A 20,649-nucleotide genomic window follows, 5' to 3' on the forward strand; every position below is an offset into this window, starting at 1 on the left:
GGGGCATTACGATAAAGCAGACTCTCCTGTTTTATACTGGTCTTAATGAAGTTCTCATAGTTCTTTTGGTACCATCTTTCAGGCAGTTGTCCATCCATAAAGCCATAAAAGGGGATTGTTTTTAAATAATGAAATCCTTTACACTGTTTATAAGCTATATTTCTTATAGTTGGTCAATATTCCTTTTTATCCTCCCAGCCCTTTTCCTTGAAATGATCCTCAAGGTAGAGTGGGAAATTGACAAAGTAAAAATGGATCCCAAGAAAAATCACCCATGTAATAAGGGAAAAATCCAGGATGTTTTGTTATTACTATTTTTCATTTGCTAAATTCAGCAAATGTATATTGAGGACCTGTTGTGTGAAGGGCCACGTGGGACCTTGAGAACCAGTGACTCAACCAAGACCACCTGAGTCTAGGGCCCACGGGTCAGAGGATATACCATACCTGCTACTCTTGGGGCTACAGGCATTATTAGGGGCAAAATTCTGTTACTTCCTAATTTTGCTTTGGGGTAAATATGTGAATTGACTTATCTAAAGAAAGCAAAAAAGGCAGAAGCTCTCTCTTCTTCTGTGGCAAACTTAGGGACCACAAGTTTAAGGCAATAGTGTCTGAATATGGAAGGAACCTGGGTCCCCAAGGCCCCACTTTGCAGAAAAACCACCAAGGAGAGTAGTTCTATCGGTGTATATCATGATATGAGTGAGAAATAAACCACTTTTGTGCTAAGCCAGTAGGAAAAAGGAAGAATAGAAAGCAGGCCTAATGGTTAAAAAGCTCAGTTTTTGCCTCCTGAATTCAAGTGCTAATGAACTCCAGGTCCTAGATGCCAGACGTTGTATATTCTCCAGTGACTACAGAACGTGTGATAATTTCTGAGAATGTAGGAAATGGTATGTTTAAATCAGCAAACTACCTGGCACCCTGCATGGAAGATTCTGGAGGTGAGTTAAAATGGGAGTATGCAAGCACGTACCTGTAAGGCGAGGAAAAAAGCAGAGCTTTACTATTTTCACAAGCCTTCCTTGTCCCAGAAAAGACTTCCAATTATGTCACTCTTCCCCTGTCTACAGCTGTGCTGGTATTCGTTGGTCAAGAAAGTGTTACTGGGTGACGCCCGTGCATCCCTGTCTTCTGCTTGGTTTGGGGCAATTTGTCATTTATTTATTTATTTAATAAACACTTCTGGACATCTTTATTACAATGGGGGGCAATGTTCAACATGCATCTCAAATGGTAACTCATGTAAACCATATACCAACTCTGTGAGGTAGTGGCTGTAATCACCTCCATTTTATAGAAGGGAGACAGAGACGAACACAAGTGAAGTAAATGGCCCCTAAGGTGACAAGATTACTAAGTGATAGAGCCACCGTTTGAACCTAGTAGCATTGCACCCAAGTCCACACTCTTCAGTACCATGCCGTGCTTACCTGTTCAGCAGTGAATGCAGCCAACATTGCTGCCTCGTGTTCCCAAGGGAAAGGGGACTCTTGATTTGTTGACTGACAAGGCACCATGTTGCCTCCATCATTCCCACCACGCAATTTGGCGACTATGTTAGTAGCTCCTCTTAATCCTATGGTTATCGATTCTCATCTTGTGATATTGACTACCTTTCAAAAGTTATCGTCTCGTGGGACCTATTTATACCCCCCAGATGTTTCCTACTCAAGCTGGTACTCAGGTCACTATGTGCATTTGACAGTTCCCATCCTACGTGGCTGCAGTCTGCATGATAATGCAATCCCCATGACCCCCTGCACCTGTTCCGCCCTTCCTTCTCATGTACGTGCACATTGGTGTGCGGTTCTTACCTGCTCTCTGGGCTCCCAGCTGCCTTATGTTGTCAAGGTGATCATTTGAGTCTAAATCAAGATTTGATTTGTTCATTTTTTTAAAATACTGTTTTTAAAAAATTCCAGGTACTTTAATATTTAACTTGAATTTGTTCCTTTAAAGCAAATTAAAATTTGGTCAAACAAGTATATTCAGAACATGAAAAGATTTAAATTAAGCCAGAAACACCCAGTCAAAACCCAATGACTAAATGCTTAATTTCAAAAAATAATTCTCTGTCCCGTCCCAAACCTATCTTCCTATGGCTCATTTGTTCTCATTGGTTGTGTCACCAAAGAATAAAGTAAAGTGAATTTTGGCAGTCAGCCAGTTAATTATAGACTTGGCCCAAGTATTTGGGCTAAGAAATCACTTTGTAATCCTAATTTTCTGTTTTGACTTTTTATACGATTCGAGTAAATGGAATAATTGCCACATTTTCAGTTTACTGTGTGTTTTATAGACCAATCAGCGTTGTCTGTGGGACGGCAAATATCTGAACTAAAAGTTAGCATTTAAAGGAATATTTATGAATGTTTTCAAGTTTTTACACATTTGGATCTTAGTAGTTGCAGTTAATATGTGACCAAAGGAAATCTGTTATTTCATAGAATTCTTCTGAAATTCCCTCTCAAAGCATTTATCTCAGACCCCTTGGCCCCAAGGCCAGACCATATTACTACATAATAAGGAAAAGAAAAATATGAATGGTATGACATTTTCTCAAAATACTTAATATTTTTCAAAAAAATTACAATAAGGTAGAAAAAGCATTTTAAAGTTTTCCCGATTTCTATGTGTGGTTATATAGAAAGGAAATAGTTCTTTCAGTCTCCAGCAGCAAAAATAGCATCCTATTAAGATCAGCAGCTGTGCTGGTGAGCTCCAGTGAGGAGGGCCCGTGCTAATGAGGCCCAGGTCAGGGATTTAATGCCCGTGGGATCCAATTAATTGCACACCGAACGAGGCTCGGAGTCCCATGGGAGACGCATGCACATCCCAGCTGGTTCTGCCAATCCCTGTGCCCTTCCTTGACCCAGGCCTTAGCATCAGGATGGCAGCAGCCTCCCACCCACCTGGCCAGCCCACCTCTCTCCTGGCCGGTCATCTGTAAGCCTGCCCTGGGAGGTCTGTGTGCTCTTCTGGGTCTTACAGGCACTGCGGCCTAAGCCATCCCTTCTGATGAGCCTCTCTTTTGGGGAAACCTGACACGGACGTGGTACTCCATCAGGATGGTGTCCTCCCTACACCAGCGAGCCCCGGGTAAAACCCCAGCCCCTGTGTCCTTGCTCAGGTGCTTCCCCCAGACTTCCTTCTCCCCACCTCCAAGGCACAGTCAAGTCCTGTCTCCATCTTGACACCACCTCGACCACACCGGGCCACGTTCATTGTTCCCCAAATGCCAACAATACCTACAGGTTCTTTCACACACAGCATACAGAGATTTGCCATATCCACTGTAATCTCCACTGCACGTTTCCCATCCCTAGAATTATCTCGCACCTTGCACCTGTGACCTGTGCTCGCCTCCATCCCTCATGCTGGTCCAATGAGGCTCACAAAGTAGGTGTTTCAGAGAAAGGTGTTGGTTAAATGATCAAACGAGTGCTCTGTTCAAGCAAAGAGCTGGATCTCGCTAGCACGCCACAGCCACCAGAGAAAAGAAATCTCAGAGGTCACAGCCACCCTTCTCTTCATAGCTGTTTTTATTTTTTTTAATACAAAGAACACTACATTACCATCCTACAAAACAAAAGCAACTACCAAGAAGCCTTAGCATGCCCCTCACCTTCAATCTGCAATACAGTTGGTTAGCAATAGAATTCTTAGAAAAAATATTTTGGGACTTTATTAATTACATAGAAATAATTGCTGACCACCACTGTTAATAAAAGAGGACCATGGGAAAGAATTTATTACTGGGGAATAAAAGGAGATAAGATTGTTTCTTTAAGGAGAATTCGAAAGGTAGGATATTGCACAAGTATTACATATTTAATCATTTTAGGTATTCTCCAAATCAGGGCTGTTTCCAGTATGGATTCAAATCTATTTAAACTGATTAAATGCTAGCAGTTTTCACAAAAATAATTACTACGCAAAGGAGTTCTGTAAAAATATTGAGAATTTTAAACATTTTCCTTAAGCTTGATAATCACTTCTGCTGCAGTCGATCACACTGCTGGATTGACTTAGCAGCTCCTTCACCATAAGAACTTAAAAGATAAATATTGTCAAAAAATTTTACATTTATGCGATCAAAATTAATAAGCTATGGGGACATATTTATTTTTACGGATGTTTTCCAGGGCCACCAGCCGCGTCTTCCAATAACCCAATGTTTAAAATTGTTTGTAACTCGATCAACTGTTCTTGGCAGATACCTCACCAAAAAGCAAGATTCTTGTGTTCTTGAAAAGAAATTATTTGGTCTAGTTGCTGCTCTAATTATGGCTATTCTGTGGCCAGATTTTTGGTACACTAAAATGCAAATGTCTCAAGGGAAGAGGTCATATTATTTTCATTTTTATACATGAAACACGGGAGACCCAACACAGTTCAGAGTGCACTTGACATTCTTGAAATGAGCAGAGCAAGATGAAAACATAAAATTACATTTTAACATGAGTTCCTGCATTAAAATCATAGTCTCCAATCATACTATGGTGACGCTGTTAGCAAAGGTGTGCAGTTCTATTTGGAGAACCAAAGGCATGGGAAACACGTAGGGGTCCGTGGGGCAGGTGGCTGGCAGTAGATTTGAGCTCTGAGTTTCAGGCCTCGCTAAATTATCCATTTAGGCCCAGCATTGTGTAAGTCTGAAGGAAAAATGAAAAGGCCTAGGAGTTATAAATTAAAAAGGAAGAGCTTTCTGGAAACTTTGAGGAGTCTGCTTATATTTATAGCAAAATCATCAAAACCTCAGTCATGGTTTCCCACCACTGTCCTAGTACAGCTTCCATGGTCACCAAAAGGGGCCCAGATGGCCCTGTTCCACACTGCCATACTGTCCCGTGCTCCCGGCAGGCAGAGCGGGGATGGAATTGGCTGTGCGTGCCTGGCTACGCTGGCGGAGATAGGACTGTGTCTTGTTCATCACCGTCTCTCAAATGCCTGACCCCGTGCTTGGTCTGACCAAGTGAGTGAGCAAATGAATACCACCACTTGGGGGGCAGTTAAGCTGTGAAAGTGAATAACGCCGTAAGGTCTTATCACAAGTGGGGACTACTAGCATTTGTTCTTGAACTAGCGCTTAATAATAACTCTTTCAAAACACACCTCCCTTGGATAAGAGCCAAAGTATATAAGGCCTTCCTGAAAGAAATTTTAAAAGTGCAATTATGCCACTAACCACATAAGCAAAGAATTTGATTAAGCAATTCACAGAAGAAGAATTATAAATGGTAAATAAAAGTGAATAAAAATTATTCTCCCTCAATAGTAATGTTTTAAAACAGCATTAAAACAAGATAATTTTTTTTTTACAAATCAGCAAACTGCTCATAATAAAGCATGGTTAAGAATTCAGTAAGATGGACCATTTCATACACTTCAGCGAAAACTGGTAATACCATTACACACTCACATACAAGCATATGCAACACACACTTCCCAGTTCATGTCCTTCCACCCAGGAATTCCAGGTCCAGGAAGGAGATATGATTGGGTGTTTGTCTGCCTGGGAGATACTTATTTCAGTGTTATGTGTCAGGCCAGTGTATTGGAAGTACCTTCATATCCAGCCGTAGAGGAACGGTTAAACTAATTCATCCATGGACTGACTGCTAAGCAGCCACTGTTGTTTTTGTAAGCATAAGAAGCTGCTCACAATGCGGTGTTAGGGGAAAAAGCAAGCTGCGAAACTGAACATAGAGCATGCTTCCATATATACAAAAGAAAAAAGCCTAGAAGATACTATACCAAATAGTAAAATATAGTTGGATTTCTCTTGGGTCAGAGATTTGCATGTTTTGCTTTCTTTTTTTTTCTTTTAATATTTTTCAAGGTTTTTTGTTTTTTTGTTTGTTTGTTTGTTTGTTTTTTTACAATGAACAGGGGAATAAGGGTTTAAGAGAAAGCCTCCTTTGAAGAGTACCATTTCAGAGCTAATACTTCAGCGTGATGCCCCAGGAGTTGGGTCAGGAGTCCATCCCATCAGCAGTATCAGGCTGGGAGCTCCACAGAGGACAACATTACTGTCATTCCCGTTGACCCTTTCCGTGCGGGGTGACACAAGGGCTCTGGTTGCTCCTTCGTACCCGGGGTGGGACTGGACTGTGCTTGTGTCTGTGAATGGCGCGGTCTGGAGCGTGTGGTCACCGTGCTCTGCCTTCCGTACAGCAACCCCGACCTCCGGAGAACTGAGCCCGTCTTGGAGAGCCCCTTGCAGAGGACCAGCAGTGGTAGTTCCTCCAGCTCCAGCACCCCGAGCTCCCAGCCCAGCTCCCAAGGAGGCTCTCAGCCTGGCTCACAAGCGGGGTCCAGTGAACGGACCAGAGTTCGAGGTGAGCTCTCCCCCTGCCTCGCCCTGACAGCACCGCCTGGGTCAGAGAGCCGTGGGCATGGGCTCATCGCGCTTCCCGGCTTCTGTGACCCCTGTGCCTGGCATGGCCACCACCATGTGAGGCTGCAGAGTCCTCTAACCGCCCTTAGCCTCGGTCCTCCTCAGATGAGAGAACCACCAGCCCCAGTCTCATGTGCGACATCAGAGTTTGCACTAAATCTTTGCTCATTGCCGGTGACATTGTTTTCCAGGAAGATCTTAGATCGTTGGTCTTATTTGAAAAGATAATCACTTGCGAGTCACCTGAATTGCCATTTCCATTTGTTGCCTGTTTCAGGCTTCATGTACCCCCAAGTATCGTCTTCCCATTATGCCAATCATCCTTTTTTGGTATTCTGAGTATAGTCCATAATACTAGGGATCTCTCAAAGTGGAATTCGGTGAAGACTTATGTAGAATACGTATGCACTTTAGAGAAGAAGTAAACTCTTTGACTTAAAAAGTGTATGTGACTCTTTGGGTTATTCCTACTCAAGGAATTAACTACATTAACTACAGCATCAGCAGCAACATCAACTTTAGTTAATGAATCCTGACGAGTTAAGTGACTTTATTTCCTTATCTGTGGAGACATTTTTCCATTAGAAAAATATGAGCCTCTCTGACCATTTATTCAAGTCTTTCATCACTGTGCAGTTCTCATTAATGAAGAAGCTTGTGAAAAACAAGAGCATGTCCAGCTAATTACACATGACAACACATTGTTTCTTGCTACAAAAGTGATTCTTTCTGAACAACCTCTTCAGAAGATAATTTTGCTTCCAAGTGAGAAAGACCAGAACTTTTTTAAGTGCAATTTGACAAATATTAACAACTTACTCTGCCTGAGAAAAAACAACCAGTACTTTATTTTTTTTCTTAGCCTCTTCATTAGACACAACCAGAGTTGGCCATCTAGTATCTTTTTAAGGTTTTAAGTAAGTAAAATCACTGTATGTCCATTTTGAAAAGGTTGAAACCTGGCATGCGATGCTCATGTCTCTGGACTGGGATGTGGCTGCTCCCATATGCGTTCTTCAGACATCGGTGGCCCAGCCCATAGCCATGTGTCCTTTTGTTGCTTTAATCCAAATATAAATTTACTTAATTTAGAAAACTGCTACTGATTTATCTTTTTTTCTATTCATAAGCAACTTAATATCCTTATAGCAAACTAAAGAAAACTAAGGTTACACATATCATTTTCATTCTCTGATCTGGTCTGGGTTTAATTCTTATCTTCTTTCCCTTGGCCCCTAGGGCCTCTGGGTTAAGAACACTGCTGTATCCCTGGAGTGTTTCTGCCCAGGAAAGACCACTTTAAAACAAAAGAATCTCTCCTATGCCAGACTGATTTTCTCTACCTATAATTAAATCGGAGAGATGCTCTTCACTCTGGAGCTGTTGGGGAGCCCTCCTCCATCCTTGCTCTGTACCTCTGTCCTACGGCTCTTCTCCTTTGTCACCAACGCTCTCTTTCCTGTCCCCACCTCATTCTTTTTTCCTTAAGAGACCCCGGCAACCCCCGCCTCCCGTTTAAAAACCATTCCATCAAATAAAATGGGTTTCGATGGCATCAAAATAAAATATCCTGATGGATAAGTGGTAAAAGGAAAAACCAAGCATAGAATGTTAACACGGAAGCTGGTTTGGTGTAATAACTGAGAATAGGACTTGGATAAGCCGGACAGAAACCCGGCTCTTCCCGTAATTTCTGCATGACCTTAGGCTAATATGCCATCTCTCAAAGTCTATATTGAACTGTAAAATGGGAAAAGAGTGCCACACATTGGATTGGAGCAAGAATCCAATGAGACCATTGATGTAGAAGGCATTTAACATTACGTGTGATGCACATTTAGCAGTCAGTAAATGGTGGTGGTAGTGGTGCTTGCTAGTTTTTCTTATGATTAATAGTGACTTCCAGGTCACAAGCCTAAATGCGTTTGCTTGAACATGAACAGTTTTTTCACAGATGTGTTTGAGGATTTGCCTAAGTGAATGTCGTAGCCCCTGAGTAATCCTGAAGGATGACTCTCCACTGAACTGCAAAACTTGAGTCAACACTTTATGATGGTCATTATTTTTCTTGGCCCTTGTTTTTCTATCTAGCCAACAGTAAGTCGGAAGGATCGCCTGTGCTCCCCCACGAGCCTTCCAAAGTGAAGCCAGAAGAATCCAGGGACATTACCCGACCTAGTCGACCAGCTGTGAGTGCTTTTGAACTCTCTTAAGTTACCAGAGAAGCCACAGGATCAAGTAGTTGGGGATACACTCATGACTATGAAACAGAACTTGCTGAGATTAAGAAGAAGAATGGATGCTAGAAGCATCCAGAAGGAAGTCATACCTGATTAGGAAAGAACTGAACAGATCTTGGATTGCTTATCTGCCTCTAGGCATTTTGCATTACGCTACTTTAGAGAATAAAAAAGGGGGAGAAATAACTCCTATCATTACGTAATTTCTACTCAGCAGCTTTGGCAAAAAGGTGTGGAGCTGCAGTTAAGGAAATGTGGGCACTTTCTGTGGGTTTCTGTTGTCTGCTCTGCCCTCTCCCCAGATCATTTGCCGTATGAATTAATGTAATTTTTGCTGTTCTTCATGATGTTAGGACTATATTTTTCTGGACCAAAATGTGATAAGCATGGTTTGACAAGGGGCCTGACAACTTGAAATCTAGCTTCCTTGCTGAGACATGACAGACCCCAAATAGCTTTAGCGAAAGAAATAAGAGCATAGAGGCTGACATTTGAAAGTTGGAAATTAATTTGGGCTGAGTGAATATCCACTTACTTTCTTTAAAATTGCAGGGAACCTTTTCTATGAAATAAATGTGAGGACTTTTTGGTTTACTCTGGTTCATACGTATTAAAGTTAGGAAGCGGAGTGAGAGCATTCCTGAAGGGGATTCGCCCCATTCAGGGTTAAGGTTCTCTCTGCTCTTTTGCATTTATCAGTTGTGTACTAACAATTCACATTTTGTGTCTAACCTGCTGCCTTTCTTCTGGCTTTTCCCCCTCCTGTGGATTCTTCTGGATTGGGTTCCTCCTATCTCAGAGCTATAAGAAAGCGATAGATGAGGTTAGTATCACCTTTTCTTGGTCATGCTGTCACAAGATGTCAATATAAAGCTGATTTCCTGATGTTGACATTCAGAGAGGCGGCCTGTTGGATGACAGATTTAAAGTTCAGTCCTCTGGAAGGGTCTGCTGCAAGGCAAGCTCCTTCAGCCACAGCCGGCCTAAGGCCCTCAGACACTCATGGGAAGCTCCGGAGACCTTCCTTTTAAGCCAAAAAAAATGTCACTTTTCCAATGTTCCAGTCTGGCTAAAGATAAGCATTAGTGCTTTATTATTGGGAAGTTTTTCATCCCAGCATCTTCCAATAGCAAAGCCTAGCTCTTAACCTGTACTCACCAGCTTTGCAAAGGGGATGGCAGTTTAACTAACAAAGAAGAGAGACATCATTCTAAAACACTCCAAATTTATAGTGTGTGATTTGTGAACAAGGAGTTCCTGGGTTAGATTAATTTTGTGGGCCATTAACTACAGCATCAGCAGCAACATCAACTTTAGTTAATGAATCCTGACGAGTTAAGTGACTTTATTTCCTTATCTGTGGAGACATTTTTCCATTAGAAAAATATATGGCTTTGTCAATCTTAGGTAGCTTGCTAAGAAGGATGACTGCCTTCTGCTGTTTGTCAGACCTGCATGAACACAGCATAGTAGATTTGTGTTGTTGTTGTTGTTGTTGTTGTTGTTTTTAAGAGACAGGCCTTGCCAAGAATCCTAACTGCATGGAATCTGAAGGCTTTACGGCTATAGCTCTGCTGAGCACCATTTTTGTGAAATGATACGGAAAAAGCACTGGCTTTGGAGTCAACAAATTCAAATTCTAGCCCCGCCCCCCCATAAGTAACTGGCCAGGACCAGTCTCATAACCTCTCTGGGCCAGTTTCTTCATGTATACAATGGGGATAAAGACACCTGCTCTGCCTCGATCACAAGCTTGATTAGGATCACTCAGAATCATGTGTGCGAGAGCATTTTATGAAGCGTAAAGCCAAGAGGTTGTCCTCATGCTAAGCTTTGGGCCTGAGACATGGAGCCCTTTTGGCAGGTGGAAGAAGCAGGTTTCTATGCCTCTGATCTTTACCAAAGAGCCTCAGTTTTTCAGAATTAGGACACCTTACCATTCACAGTGATTTAGAACGTTATTTCTTAGGTAAAGGATTGCAGCTTATAAAAAAAAAATTTGACTCTACATGTCGACAGTGTGTGGACGGCATTTATAGAAAGGAAACGGAGGCGGCTCTTCATTGCTCTGCGCCAAAGCCTGGCCCTTTCCCTCATAATAGTCACAAGGACAGCAACTATCACAACTTGTATCAATTTTCTCCCAAACCACTGAAGAAAGAGAACAATAGTCTGGTGCCATGGCTGCCAATAAAATGGTTGTGTGTGTGCGCAACTCAAGGGAAATCTCATAAGCGCAGAAATTAGCTTGAAGGTGGCAGTCATGAGGGAAATGGATGTCATCTGGTTAACCCAGGATATTTTAGGCTTTAAAAAGTTGCTTTATTTGTTTTGCTTTACTCTCATACACTGGACAGAGATGACAGGGGGCAACAGAAGTATAAGTAATTGAGGGGATATTAGCTATACACTGAAATCTCTGGAACCATGTGTGGTTGGAAAAAGCCCTCCAGATGATTCTGATAACCCTACCTATCCTTAAATGTCACTGATCTAAACCACTAAAAATACAGGATTACTTGGTTCTACCTAACTCAGTAGTTCTCAACCAGGGACGATTCCTCTTCTCCTTTTCTCTCCTCTCCCCACCCCTCCTAGGAGATATTTGGCAAAGTCTGGGGGCAGTTTTGGTTGTCACAACTTGGAGGTGGGAGGCAGTGCCTACTGGTGTCTTGTGGGTAGAGCAGAGAGATTCTGCCAGACATCCTCCCAAGCACAGGAGAGCAACCCATAGTAGAGAATGATCTAGCCCCAAATGTCAGTAGTGCCACAGTTGAGAAACCTTGAATTAAATAAACCTGTCTCCCGTCTTCATTCCTAGGTTTTGATATGGCTTCCTTCTATAGGAACTGGCCATTTAGATAACCCAGGATTGAAATGAAAAGCCTTAAAACTCTGAAAAAAAGTGTTGCTTGTTATTGTTAATCTAATGGTTTGATTTTTCATGAACATCGATCTGAGGGAGTGTCCATTAATTTGGCAGTCCTTTCTAATGGAATATAAGATTGTGCAATATAGTCTGTGATTAACATAATCATTGAAAATAAATATCCTCTTTAGCACAATTAAACATATGACATGAATATTAGACACATAAGCAAACACTGGCTGTAGCACTATTTGTTTGTACTATGTAAGAATCTGAAAATTTCCAGAGCACACCCACAGATTGGACAGAACTTGAACAATAGCTAGTAGTCTAAAACCTTTCTTTCTCAGATGAGGATACTGAAGTTAAGTAACTTCCTCAATGTTATTTCTTAGGATTTCCTAAAAAGGAAGTAAATTCTTTTCATACATAAAGAAAAGACCAGCTTAAAGATTTTTAACTATTACCTTAATAGCTCAAAAAATTGAACTAAAATCTACATAAACTACATTGTTCTAAAAAGAGACCTAAAAGAGCACCTTTTTAGGTAAAGTATACATAATTGTCAGATTAAATAAGAGTTTTTTTAAATGAAACAAAATATCAAATTAATTCTAAAAAGTGTTCTAGCAAAGAAGCTTCTGGGTAAGAGCCTCCTATCTTCACATTTACTCTATAGTCAAAAAAATCTTACCATTTTGCTGTATTTCTTTTTCGGTTATACTATACATTTCTCAAATATTTTCATGCTAAATAGCACTTTTTTTTTCTTTTTTAATACTTTTTAGCTCCAGGCTTGAGACAGCCAAGCAATAAATTACCACAAAAACTCATTATATGGAGAAAATTGGTATTGTCAGAAAATAAAATGTATGAAAGTGGATCTGAACCCAGTGGTGTCAGTTTTAGATCGTGTCTATTTTCTATAACTTTGCTACTGTAAATTCTTCCAGAGTGGGTGGATAAGGAACAAAACCGCAGCTAAGCATGTAGACCATTGGCAATGGGACATTAATTTTCCTTGACTGGGGTATTACCTTTGAGTTACTCATTCTTGTTACCGTGGGAGTCTCATATATGTCTCATCAAGCTGTTACCAAGTAAACTTAAAAGGAATTTGCAATTACTTTCAGTGTTTCAAGAAAGATAGCTTTCTAATAATGTAGAAACAAAAAAAAAATTCTAATTAAAAATGAAATTATAAAACAGGTCAGAACTTTAAACTTTTCCTAGATACAGTGTTTAGAAAAAATTAGGTCATTTTCACGAATGAGAGTTTCTTGAAATCAATGGGCTTTGAACTGCCTAAATATTGCTAAAGAGTTTTGATTTTTTTCAAATCTCGTTTATCTTGTTTTGAAATGTCAGAGATAAGGAAAATGAACCCAAAGGGAAAATGTATTATAAATTTAAATAAATCACAGCTAATATTATATTTTACTCAGGATTATTGACATTAGAAATAAATTATTTTAAACCATATTCTCTCTTTAAATTATAGTAAATGCGTTTTTTAATGATAAGTAACATTTTAATTGCTTTACATTCTTTGGTGAGACTTAACATGCTCCTAACATATAGAAGACAAAATACAAAATAAATTTATCTGTTATTATTTTACTCATTTGGATGATTATAATATCCTTTTCTATTCATAGCTTTAACAAATATCTAAACTATATTTCCCACTGTGCTCAAGTATTGCATACCCTTCACTATCTTCTCAATTTGATAAAGATGAACATTGGCAATGTCCAGAGGAAATAAGGAGTATAAAGCTGAAATCTGAATATTGCCTCTTCCTGTTTTGGCCTATTGCCAAAGAAACAAGAAATAAATTTGCATAAAATTCTATCTATGTGGTAATTTTCTTCTTTAACAGTGTATATTATATTTAAACACCTTTGAGTCTTTTTAATACAATTCTGTTTTCATTTTCACAGATGGGGTTAATATACCCACTGAGATTGAGGCCATGCGTGTGTGCATGTGTGTAAAAAGCCCAGCAAGCATGTTTGGGTGGAAAATGCACAACTTGAATTTTCAAAAGCTTCCCTTTTCAAGTGCTTCAATTCAAGTGAACACTTGAACACTTGCTTTCCTTTGATTTTATTATGAAATTAGAAGAAATGACTCCTTCACTTACCACCTTGAACTTCCTAAATTTCTGGACCAAAAGAAACACCTGAAATGTTTTCCTCTCCTAGTCTTAACCAACATAGTAATGCTTGACATAGAGGGGATGGTAAAGAAATAATAATGATTTGTGATCTCCCCCAAACAAAATTACATTTATAATTTAACTCTACCCACTCTTCACGGTGTTTCTTCTAACCAAGTAGGCTAGATTAGGAGATGCCATTTAGATCACCTACATTGCTCTAATCTGACCTCAGGTGAATTGGACAAATAAATACATTTCTGAATTGAAATAAAGAGAGAATATGGCCATAAGAGAACGGTGGGATTTAGTATCTTTCAATGAGTTTCTTTCTCCCTAATGCCCTGTCTCTCACTGAACGCTCTGATTCCCACATGGGTCACTAATATAGGGAGAAATGGTAAGACTGATGTCCAATTGCTTTTTCCTCATTGCATGCCATGCGCCATGGGCAGTGTAACCCATGCAAATTAGAGCGGCCATGCTTCTGCAGGACTGCTGCCCTCTGCATTGCTCTGAAAGCATGTGAAGTCAAAGGTAGTCAGAGATCCAGCACACTGCCTGCAATGTGCCTCGTAATTAGATACCACATCATCACATCCATAAGGCTGAAGACTGCATCATACTCATGGAAACCTGAAAAATGATCTCTTCCTTTGTGGTATTTGTGCATTCATTTCAGTATTCCTCACGAGGGTTTCTGCCAGGTGACTGTAGTTTTAAACAAAGGAAAATGAAACACCTATTGTTCTGGAAGAAATTTTTTTTTTTTTTGGTTTTGTCGTTCGTCTTGATTAACTCAGCTCTGGGGCTATAAGTTTCGGTGGCACTGGGCTTTGGGGTGGGCCATTATTTGATGTGGTGCCTCTGCTTTCCAGGGAATGATGACATACCAAATGAGTCATTGTAGTAGCTGGAACTGTGAGAATTGCTCTGTTCTGTGACTGATGCTAGATTTTGGTACAGCAGCAATCAAAGAGGGGAAAGGCCATGACCGTGGCTTGAGCAGGAGTCCCAGAATCCTGGGGAACAGTCGCTCAGCCCATGTGTTTCCCCCTTCACTCTGAGGGTGACCCACTTCACCTTCCCCAAATAAAATGAGAACCCAGCGTTTGTATATATGTGTAGACACACAACGCACACACACATATATACACATGTATATTCAGAACTGAGCCGTCTCAGTCTAGCCATTGGTTTTGAACAAAGTTTAAATTTATTCCATCTTTCTTTCCTAGTTTCTCTGTGCTACAAACATCGTTTTCTTCGCTCCATGCCGCCACTATGTTTGTAACAGTTCTATCTAGAGCTTTCTTTTCTTGTTGCTTAAGCTGGAACACTGACTTGCTGAGAGATGTGACTTTGGTCGTCTCTACGACTCATACATACCGAACGAACTCTTCTTTTGTAGGACCTGACGGCATTAGCCAAAGAATTACGAGAACTCCGGATCGAAGAAACAAACCGCCCGCTGAAGAAGGTGACTGATTACTCCTCCTCCAGTGAGGAGTCGGAAAGTAGTGATGAAGAGGAGGAAGATGGAGAGAGCGAGACCCACGACGGGACGGTGGCCGTCAGTGACATACCCAGACTCATGTAAGAGGGCTGCTTTTCACATGTCGGCTCGTGCGGGCGAGGTCTCCAAAGTGAAAGGACAAGAAATGTGAATTAAATAGAGGATCGTTTATGGGTCTCTGGCAGGATCAACTGGCTTTTGGGGATTTGAGTTTTTTATTAGAGCATAGTCCTATAGTTAGCTCTCTCCACAGACACCATCACTTGGAATACATAGCAGTGTTCCTACTGCCTAGGCTTTATCCAGGTACTCTTGTGGGATTGACTCTCCCTTTGGTGACACTTTCATGGTTCTTGTCGTCTCCAGGGAAAGTGATATTGACAACCAGACTGTCGGCACTTGCCTGTCCCCCTAGAATTGCAAGAGTGGAATTATGGACAATGACATTTAGGAGTTAAAATTAACAACAGGAGACATATTCCACCATCCCCCACCCCACCACCACCACCACCATACCTCAGGAGAAATGCACATGACAGTGCGGGTTAGCATCCCAGGGAAAGATGCTGGAGTCAAATCATCCTGCAGAGAACCTTCTGAGTGTTTGACTTGAATATATCCCTGTTATCATTTTCTTCTTCTTCACTGTCTGTCTTATGTGATCCTTTTCTCTGTGACCTGTGACTTGCCCCCCTACACAGCCCCCTACGTTCTGTCCATTTCTTTGCAGTCTCCTTTTGGCTATTTATACCTGTATTTATGCTTACCTGCACTTCCCTTATTATTTACTTGTATTATAGCCTTTACTTCTTTTCTTTTCTTTGTTTTGTGAGGGGGAGGCTCACTTTTTCTTTTTCTCATTGGACAGGGTCCTGTGACAGAATTCCCCTGCCCTATTGCTTCTCCAGTTTAAACAAACAGATCTGGACAATCACACTCGCATCCATTTCTTGCTTCCTTCCCCAAATAAACACAAGATGCTGTTGCTCTGGTTTGCTATAAATTTGACAGAGTGGGACACTGATGATTCCAACTTTGCTCTTCATTCACCTCCATTTCTTTGGCTCAGCTACTAATATTGGTCATCACACTACACTTACTCCCTATAGAGAAGATGCCATTTAGAGTCATAGATTACTGTCCTGTCCAGCAAAGATTGGAGAGAGAGGGCTGGCCAGTCTGCAGAGAATGTACTGCATTGATTAACAGTCATTATATACAAGCAATTCTGAGAGGCAAATCCAATTATCATAGCTGAAAATTCATACTTGTTGTTCTGCTGTTGATTACACAGTTATTGACAACCATAAATATGCTAAAATATGACATTTGAAACAAATTGCATTAAATTGCTTTTTTAACAGCAAATAAAATTGTTCTAGAGGCAAAATCACTAATCCAAAACATTTCTGCAAAATATGCTGGTCCTTTCAGTTTTTATCTTGACTCAGCTTTGGTTAATTTTTCTAACAGATGTTTCAAATTCCCTTTAAGCACTGAGCCTACAACTACCAGGATGAGGGGTGGATTATGAATTTAAAATATTGCTAAAACTTCCACTCTGTGCTCCACACCATACCGAGGGCTTTGAGACAATCAGCAAGGGCACACACAAGCATTCTGCCTTCTAAAAGTATATATTCTAGTTGGAGAGAAACAAGACGGTATGCAGAAACTTCAGACTAATATATATATTTGGAAGAGTGACCAAAGACAGCCTTGGGAGAGATGTTCAATCACATTTGGTTTTGAAGCGCTGTCATATTTTGCAAGGCTGTTGACAGTGTTGACCCTGCTCCTGCCAAGGGCACATCCATTTCTTCCCTCACTACAGAAATACCCACCTTTCCAAAATTTGCTGGAATAAGCCATGCTGCACTTCCTCTCTGCTGTCTGGCACTCTCCTGTCCCTTTCGAAATCACCTGCTTACAGCCCAGCCTGCACAGAGAGAGCCTGTACCTTCCACTGTGTGGCCCCTGGATGTTGAGCGTATTCTTGCAGCTTCATGTAGTGCTCGAATCAGGATATTTATTACATGTTGTTTCCCTCTCTGGGCTCTGAGATCCCTGAGGGTGAGGACTGTGTCTCATTCATCTCTGTACTCTTAACACCTTGCATTGTGTCTGGAATAGAGTTGGTCTTCAGGGACTTTGATTTATATTTAATTGCACTGAACTGAAATTGCAAGTCCTGGCTTCCTAGGGTTTATAGCCCAAACCAGAAGAAAGACACATTCACAAATAACTGTCATCAAGATAGAGGGAATGTGGGGCAATATTAGAATCTCAGGCAAGGGGAAATTGAAGTGAAGGCACAGAAGGTTGACTTTGATAGGAATGTCGGGTGTATGGGGGCGGGCAGAGGGGTGGTCTTGACCAGTGAAACCAGACCAAGAAGTGTATGCTTTATCACGTGGCCATTGGGAACCATGGAAGGCCCCCTGAGCTGGGAAGTGACATGATCGGTGCCATGTTTGAGAGAAATTATTTTGGCAAGATGATCTGTAAAAAGAACAGACTCGACACTGGTAAAGCAACTCAGAGGTTCTATTACTATCATCCAGAAATAATGAATGGGCTATCATTGAATGCATATAATGGAGGGAAAAATTGACATGGCTCTTGAAGAATTGGTAAATTTTAGGCAGATTAAAACGATCATCCACTAAAGAACATTTAAAATATTTAATGATACAGGAGACCTACTCAGAGACAAGGCAGGATACAAGTGTAACCCTTTACATTCTGTGCTACATATATATCAACACAGTTCACTGCCATGAAATGTATACAAAAAGAGCTTCTCAGATATGGAGCCCAGCCATTCAGACAAACAGCTGTAGATACTAATGCTCAAAACAACAACTTTTTTATGGATAGTGCTGGTTTCATATTTATAGTATAAGGTAGAACCTATAAGAGTGTGCATAACTAAGATTATTTCCCTAACCAACTGCACTCTTTCCCAATGCCTCATGCATAGAAAAATAATGGGTGGAGGGAAATAGACTAAAATCATAAAAGTGATTACCTCTGGATTATACAACTCTAAGTGGTTTTTATTTTATGTAGATCCCCAATTTCATGATGAGCATTTACTATTTTTCTAATCAGGAAAAAAACAAAAGCTTTCTAGAACAGGAGGAAGGGAAGGAAAAGTGCCTAAGTTGATTTGCATCAGATCAAGCAAGCTGAAGAAGCATCTTCTTGTATCAGCACCTTCCCTCAAGTGTCTGTGCCTGCTTCAGAACAGGACATGTGAGGCCCAGTCTTAACCATTAAGACCATCTCCTGCTAGCATAGCCTTTGAGTTGCATACAGTCTTATAAAATGCTGTCATCACTGGAAAGCCATGGTTCTGACCCCGTTGCCCTCCCAGGCTGTTGCAGTGCTCCCCTCCCTTGCCTGTGGTCCTCTCTGCCCTCCTGTCCATTTTTCCAGGTTGGTCTTACTAATATTGTAGAATCATGGCTCTGGTCATGCTGTATCCTAGTGTCCTATGACCCTCTTCATCCCTGGGGCTCACGATTGCCTCAACATATGCTCCAGCCAAACTGACCTATCAGTTCTTGCAAATAAATGCCTGTACTTGTCCAGTGTTGTGCCTTTTCTTGCAATGACCTCTCCCTCTGTTTTGCATTCCCACTTACATCCAGCCTTGCATTTGAGTATTCCTGTCATGTTTGTATGGTCTTCCGGATGCTAACCTCTTTAGTTTCAGGAGCCATGACTTCCTCAGCTTTTTTTTTTTTAAAGAGAGAGAGAATGCATGGCAGGGAGGGGCAGAAGGAAAGGGAGAGAGAGAATGAGAGAATCTTAAGCAGGCTCCATGCCCAGCACAGAGCCTGATGTGAGGCTCCATCTCACAGCGCTGGGATCATGACCTGAGCCGAAATCAAGTCAGACGCTTAACCAACTGAGCCACCCAGGCGCCTCTTCCTCAGCTTTTATATCCACTACCCAATGCCAAACCCAGGACCATTCATATAGCAGGTGTTCAATAAATGTGTATTGAATTGAATTAAATCAGTACCTACAGGAACACTTTGACAAATCCTATTAGAGGAAATTACTGTTCTAAACCTGTGACCTAATCACTGTAAATTTCCTATAGTTTTCCTTCTAATCAGTGGGCGTGTTTTGTTTTGTTTTGTTATACTCTTTACAGGAATTTGGACTTGTTCTCACCCAGACTCTATCTTGGAAATAATTTTTAGAACAAAGGATTACTTTAACTATAAAATGTTTTAGTTGTTTTGGCCTGAGTGGTTTTTTTTTTAATTATTGCCTTTTTTCATTCTTTTATTATTAATAAACTTTATTTTTTAGAACAGTTTTAAATTCATAAAAGAATTGAGCAGATAGTACAAAGGTCCCCTGTTACCCCTCCTACCCCCTGCACAATTATCCCTATTGTAAGCACCGTACATTAGTATGTACATATGTTATAATTAATAAACCAAAATTGATATACTTTAATGGTTCATTCAGATTTCCTTAGTTTTTACCTAAAATCCTTTTTTTTCTGTATCAGGATCCCATCCAGGATACCATGTTATATTTAATTATTTAGTTACCGTATCTATTTAGACTCCTGTTGGCTGTGACAGGTTCTCAGACTTCCTTTGTTTTTAATGAACTTGGAAGTTTTGAGGAGTACTAATTAGGAATATCATAGAATTCCACCCTACCGGAATTTATCTCATGTTCTTGTCGTGATTAGACTAAGGTTATGGATTTGGAGGAGAAAGATCACAGAGGTCACGTCGTTTTTATCACTTCATATCAAGGGTATGTACTATAAATGTGACTTAGGACTATTGGCATTGACCTTCATCATCTGACTGAGGTGATGCTTGTCAGGTGTCTCTACTGTAGTGTAATTTTCCTCCCCTTCCACACTGTACTCTTTGGAAGGAAGCCAGTGTGCACAGCCTGCACTTAAGGAGTGAGGAGTTACATTCCTTTAGGATGGAGCCTCTACATAATTTATTTGAAATTATTCTGCAGAGATTTATCTCCTCTCCGTTATTAATTTATTCATTTATTTATATCAATATAGACTCATGGATATTTATTTTGTACTATGGGTTATGATCCGATACTTCATTTTGCTGCTGAAATTATTCCACCTTCAACCACGGGAAGCTCTTTCAGTTGGCTCCTATACTCCCCGTGGCTGACATACCCCAGTCAAGCACTTCTTTACTTTCTGACACTATAAGGCGCTCCAGGCTTATCTTGTGTATTTCTTGCTCTAGTCCTGGAATCAGCCATTTCTCCTGGGAGCCTTGATTCCTTTTATTAAAGAATGATATCAGAACCAAGATTTGGGCACTAGGTGTGCTCATTGCTACTGGTGTGTCATTTCTTTTAGGCACTCTCAGCTGACAGAGCAAGGAAATATATATGTGTATACTAACCCATTATGTACCCATATCTATAAATGTTTCTACC

General features: G+C 40.7%; 1 protein-coding gene across 6 annotated transcripts in view; it reads left to right on the top strand.

Moving 5' to 3' along the window:
• The window catches only part of TNIK (TRAF2 and NCK interacting kinase), a 380,604-nt gene that overhangs the window by 326,867 nt on the left and 33,088 nt on the right, over nucleotides 1-20,649 (top strand). For 4 of the 6 annotated variants that reach the window (XM_073897348.1, XM_025878953.2, XM_073897360.1 and 1 more), the window contains 4 exons: nucleotides 6,184-6,347; nucleotides 8,498-8,595; nucleotides 9,446-9,469; nucleotides 15,088-15,272. In XM_073897348.1, coding sequence (XP_073753449.1) covers nucleotides 6,184-6,347; nucleotides 8,498-8,595; nucleotides 9,446-9,469; nucleotides 15,088-15,272 — 471 coding nt within the window. The remainder of the gene's footprint in view (nucleotides 1-6,183; nucleotides 6,348-8,497; nucleotides 8,596-9,445; nucleotides 9,470-15,087; nucleotides 15,273-20,649) is intronic. The other 2 variants (XM_073897355.1, XM_025878962.2) reach the window with 1 other exon arrangement.

This window comes from Callorhinus ursinus, unplaced genomic scaffold (genome assembly GCF_003265705.2).
Source record: "Callorhinus ursinus isolate GAN/ISIS: 27379988/994484 unplaced genomic scaffold, GSC_fseal_2.0 scaffold1, whole genome shotgun sequence".
In the NCBI taxonomy this organism is placed as follows: domain Eukaryota; kingdom Metazoa; phylum Chordata; class Mammalia; order Carnivora; family Otariidae; genus Callorhinus; species Callorhinus ursinus.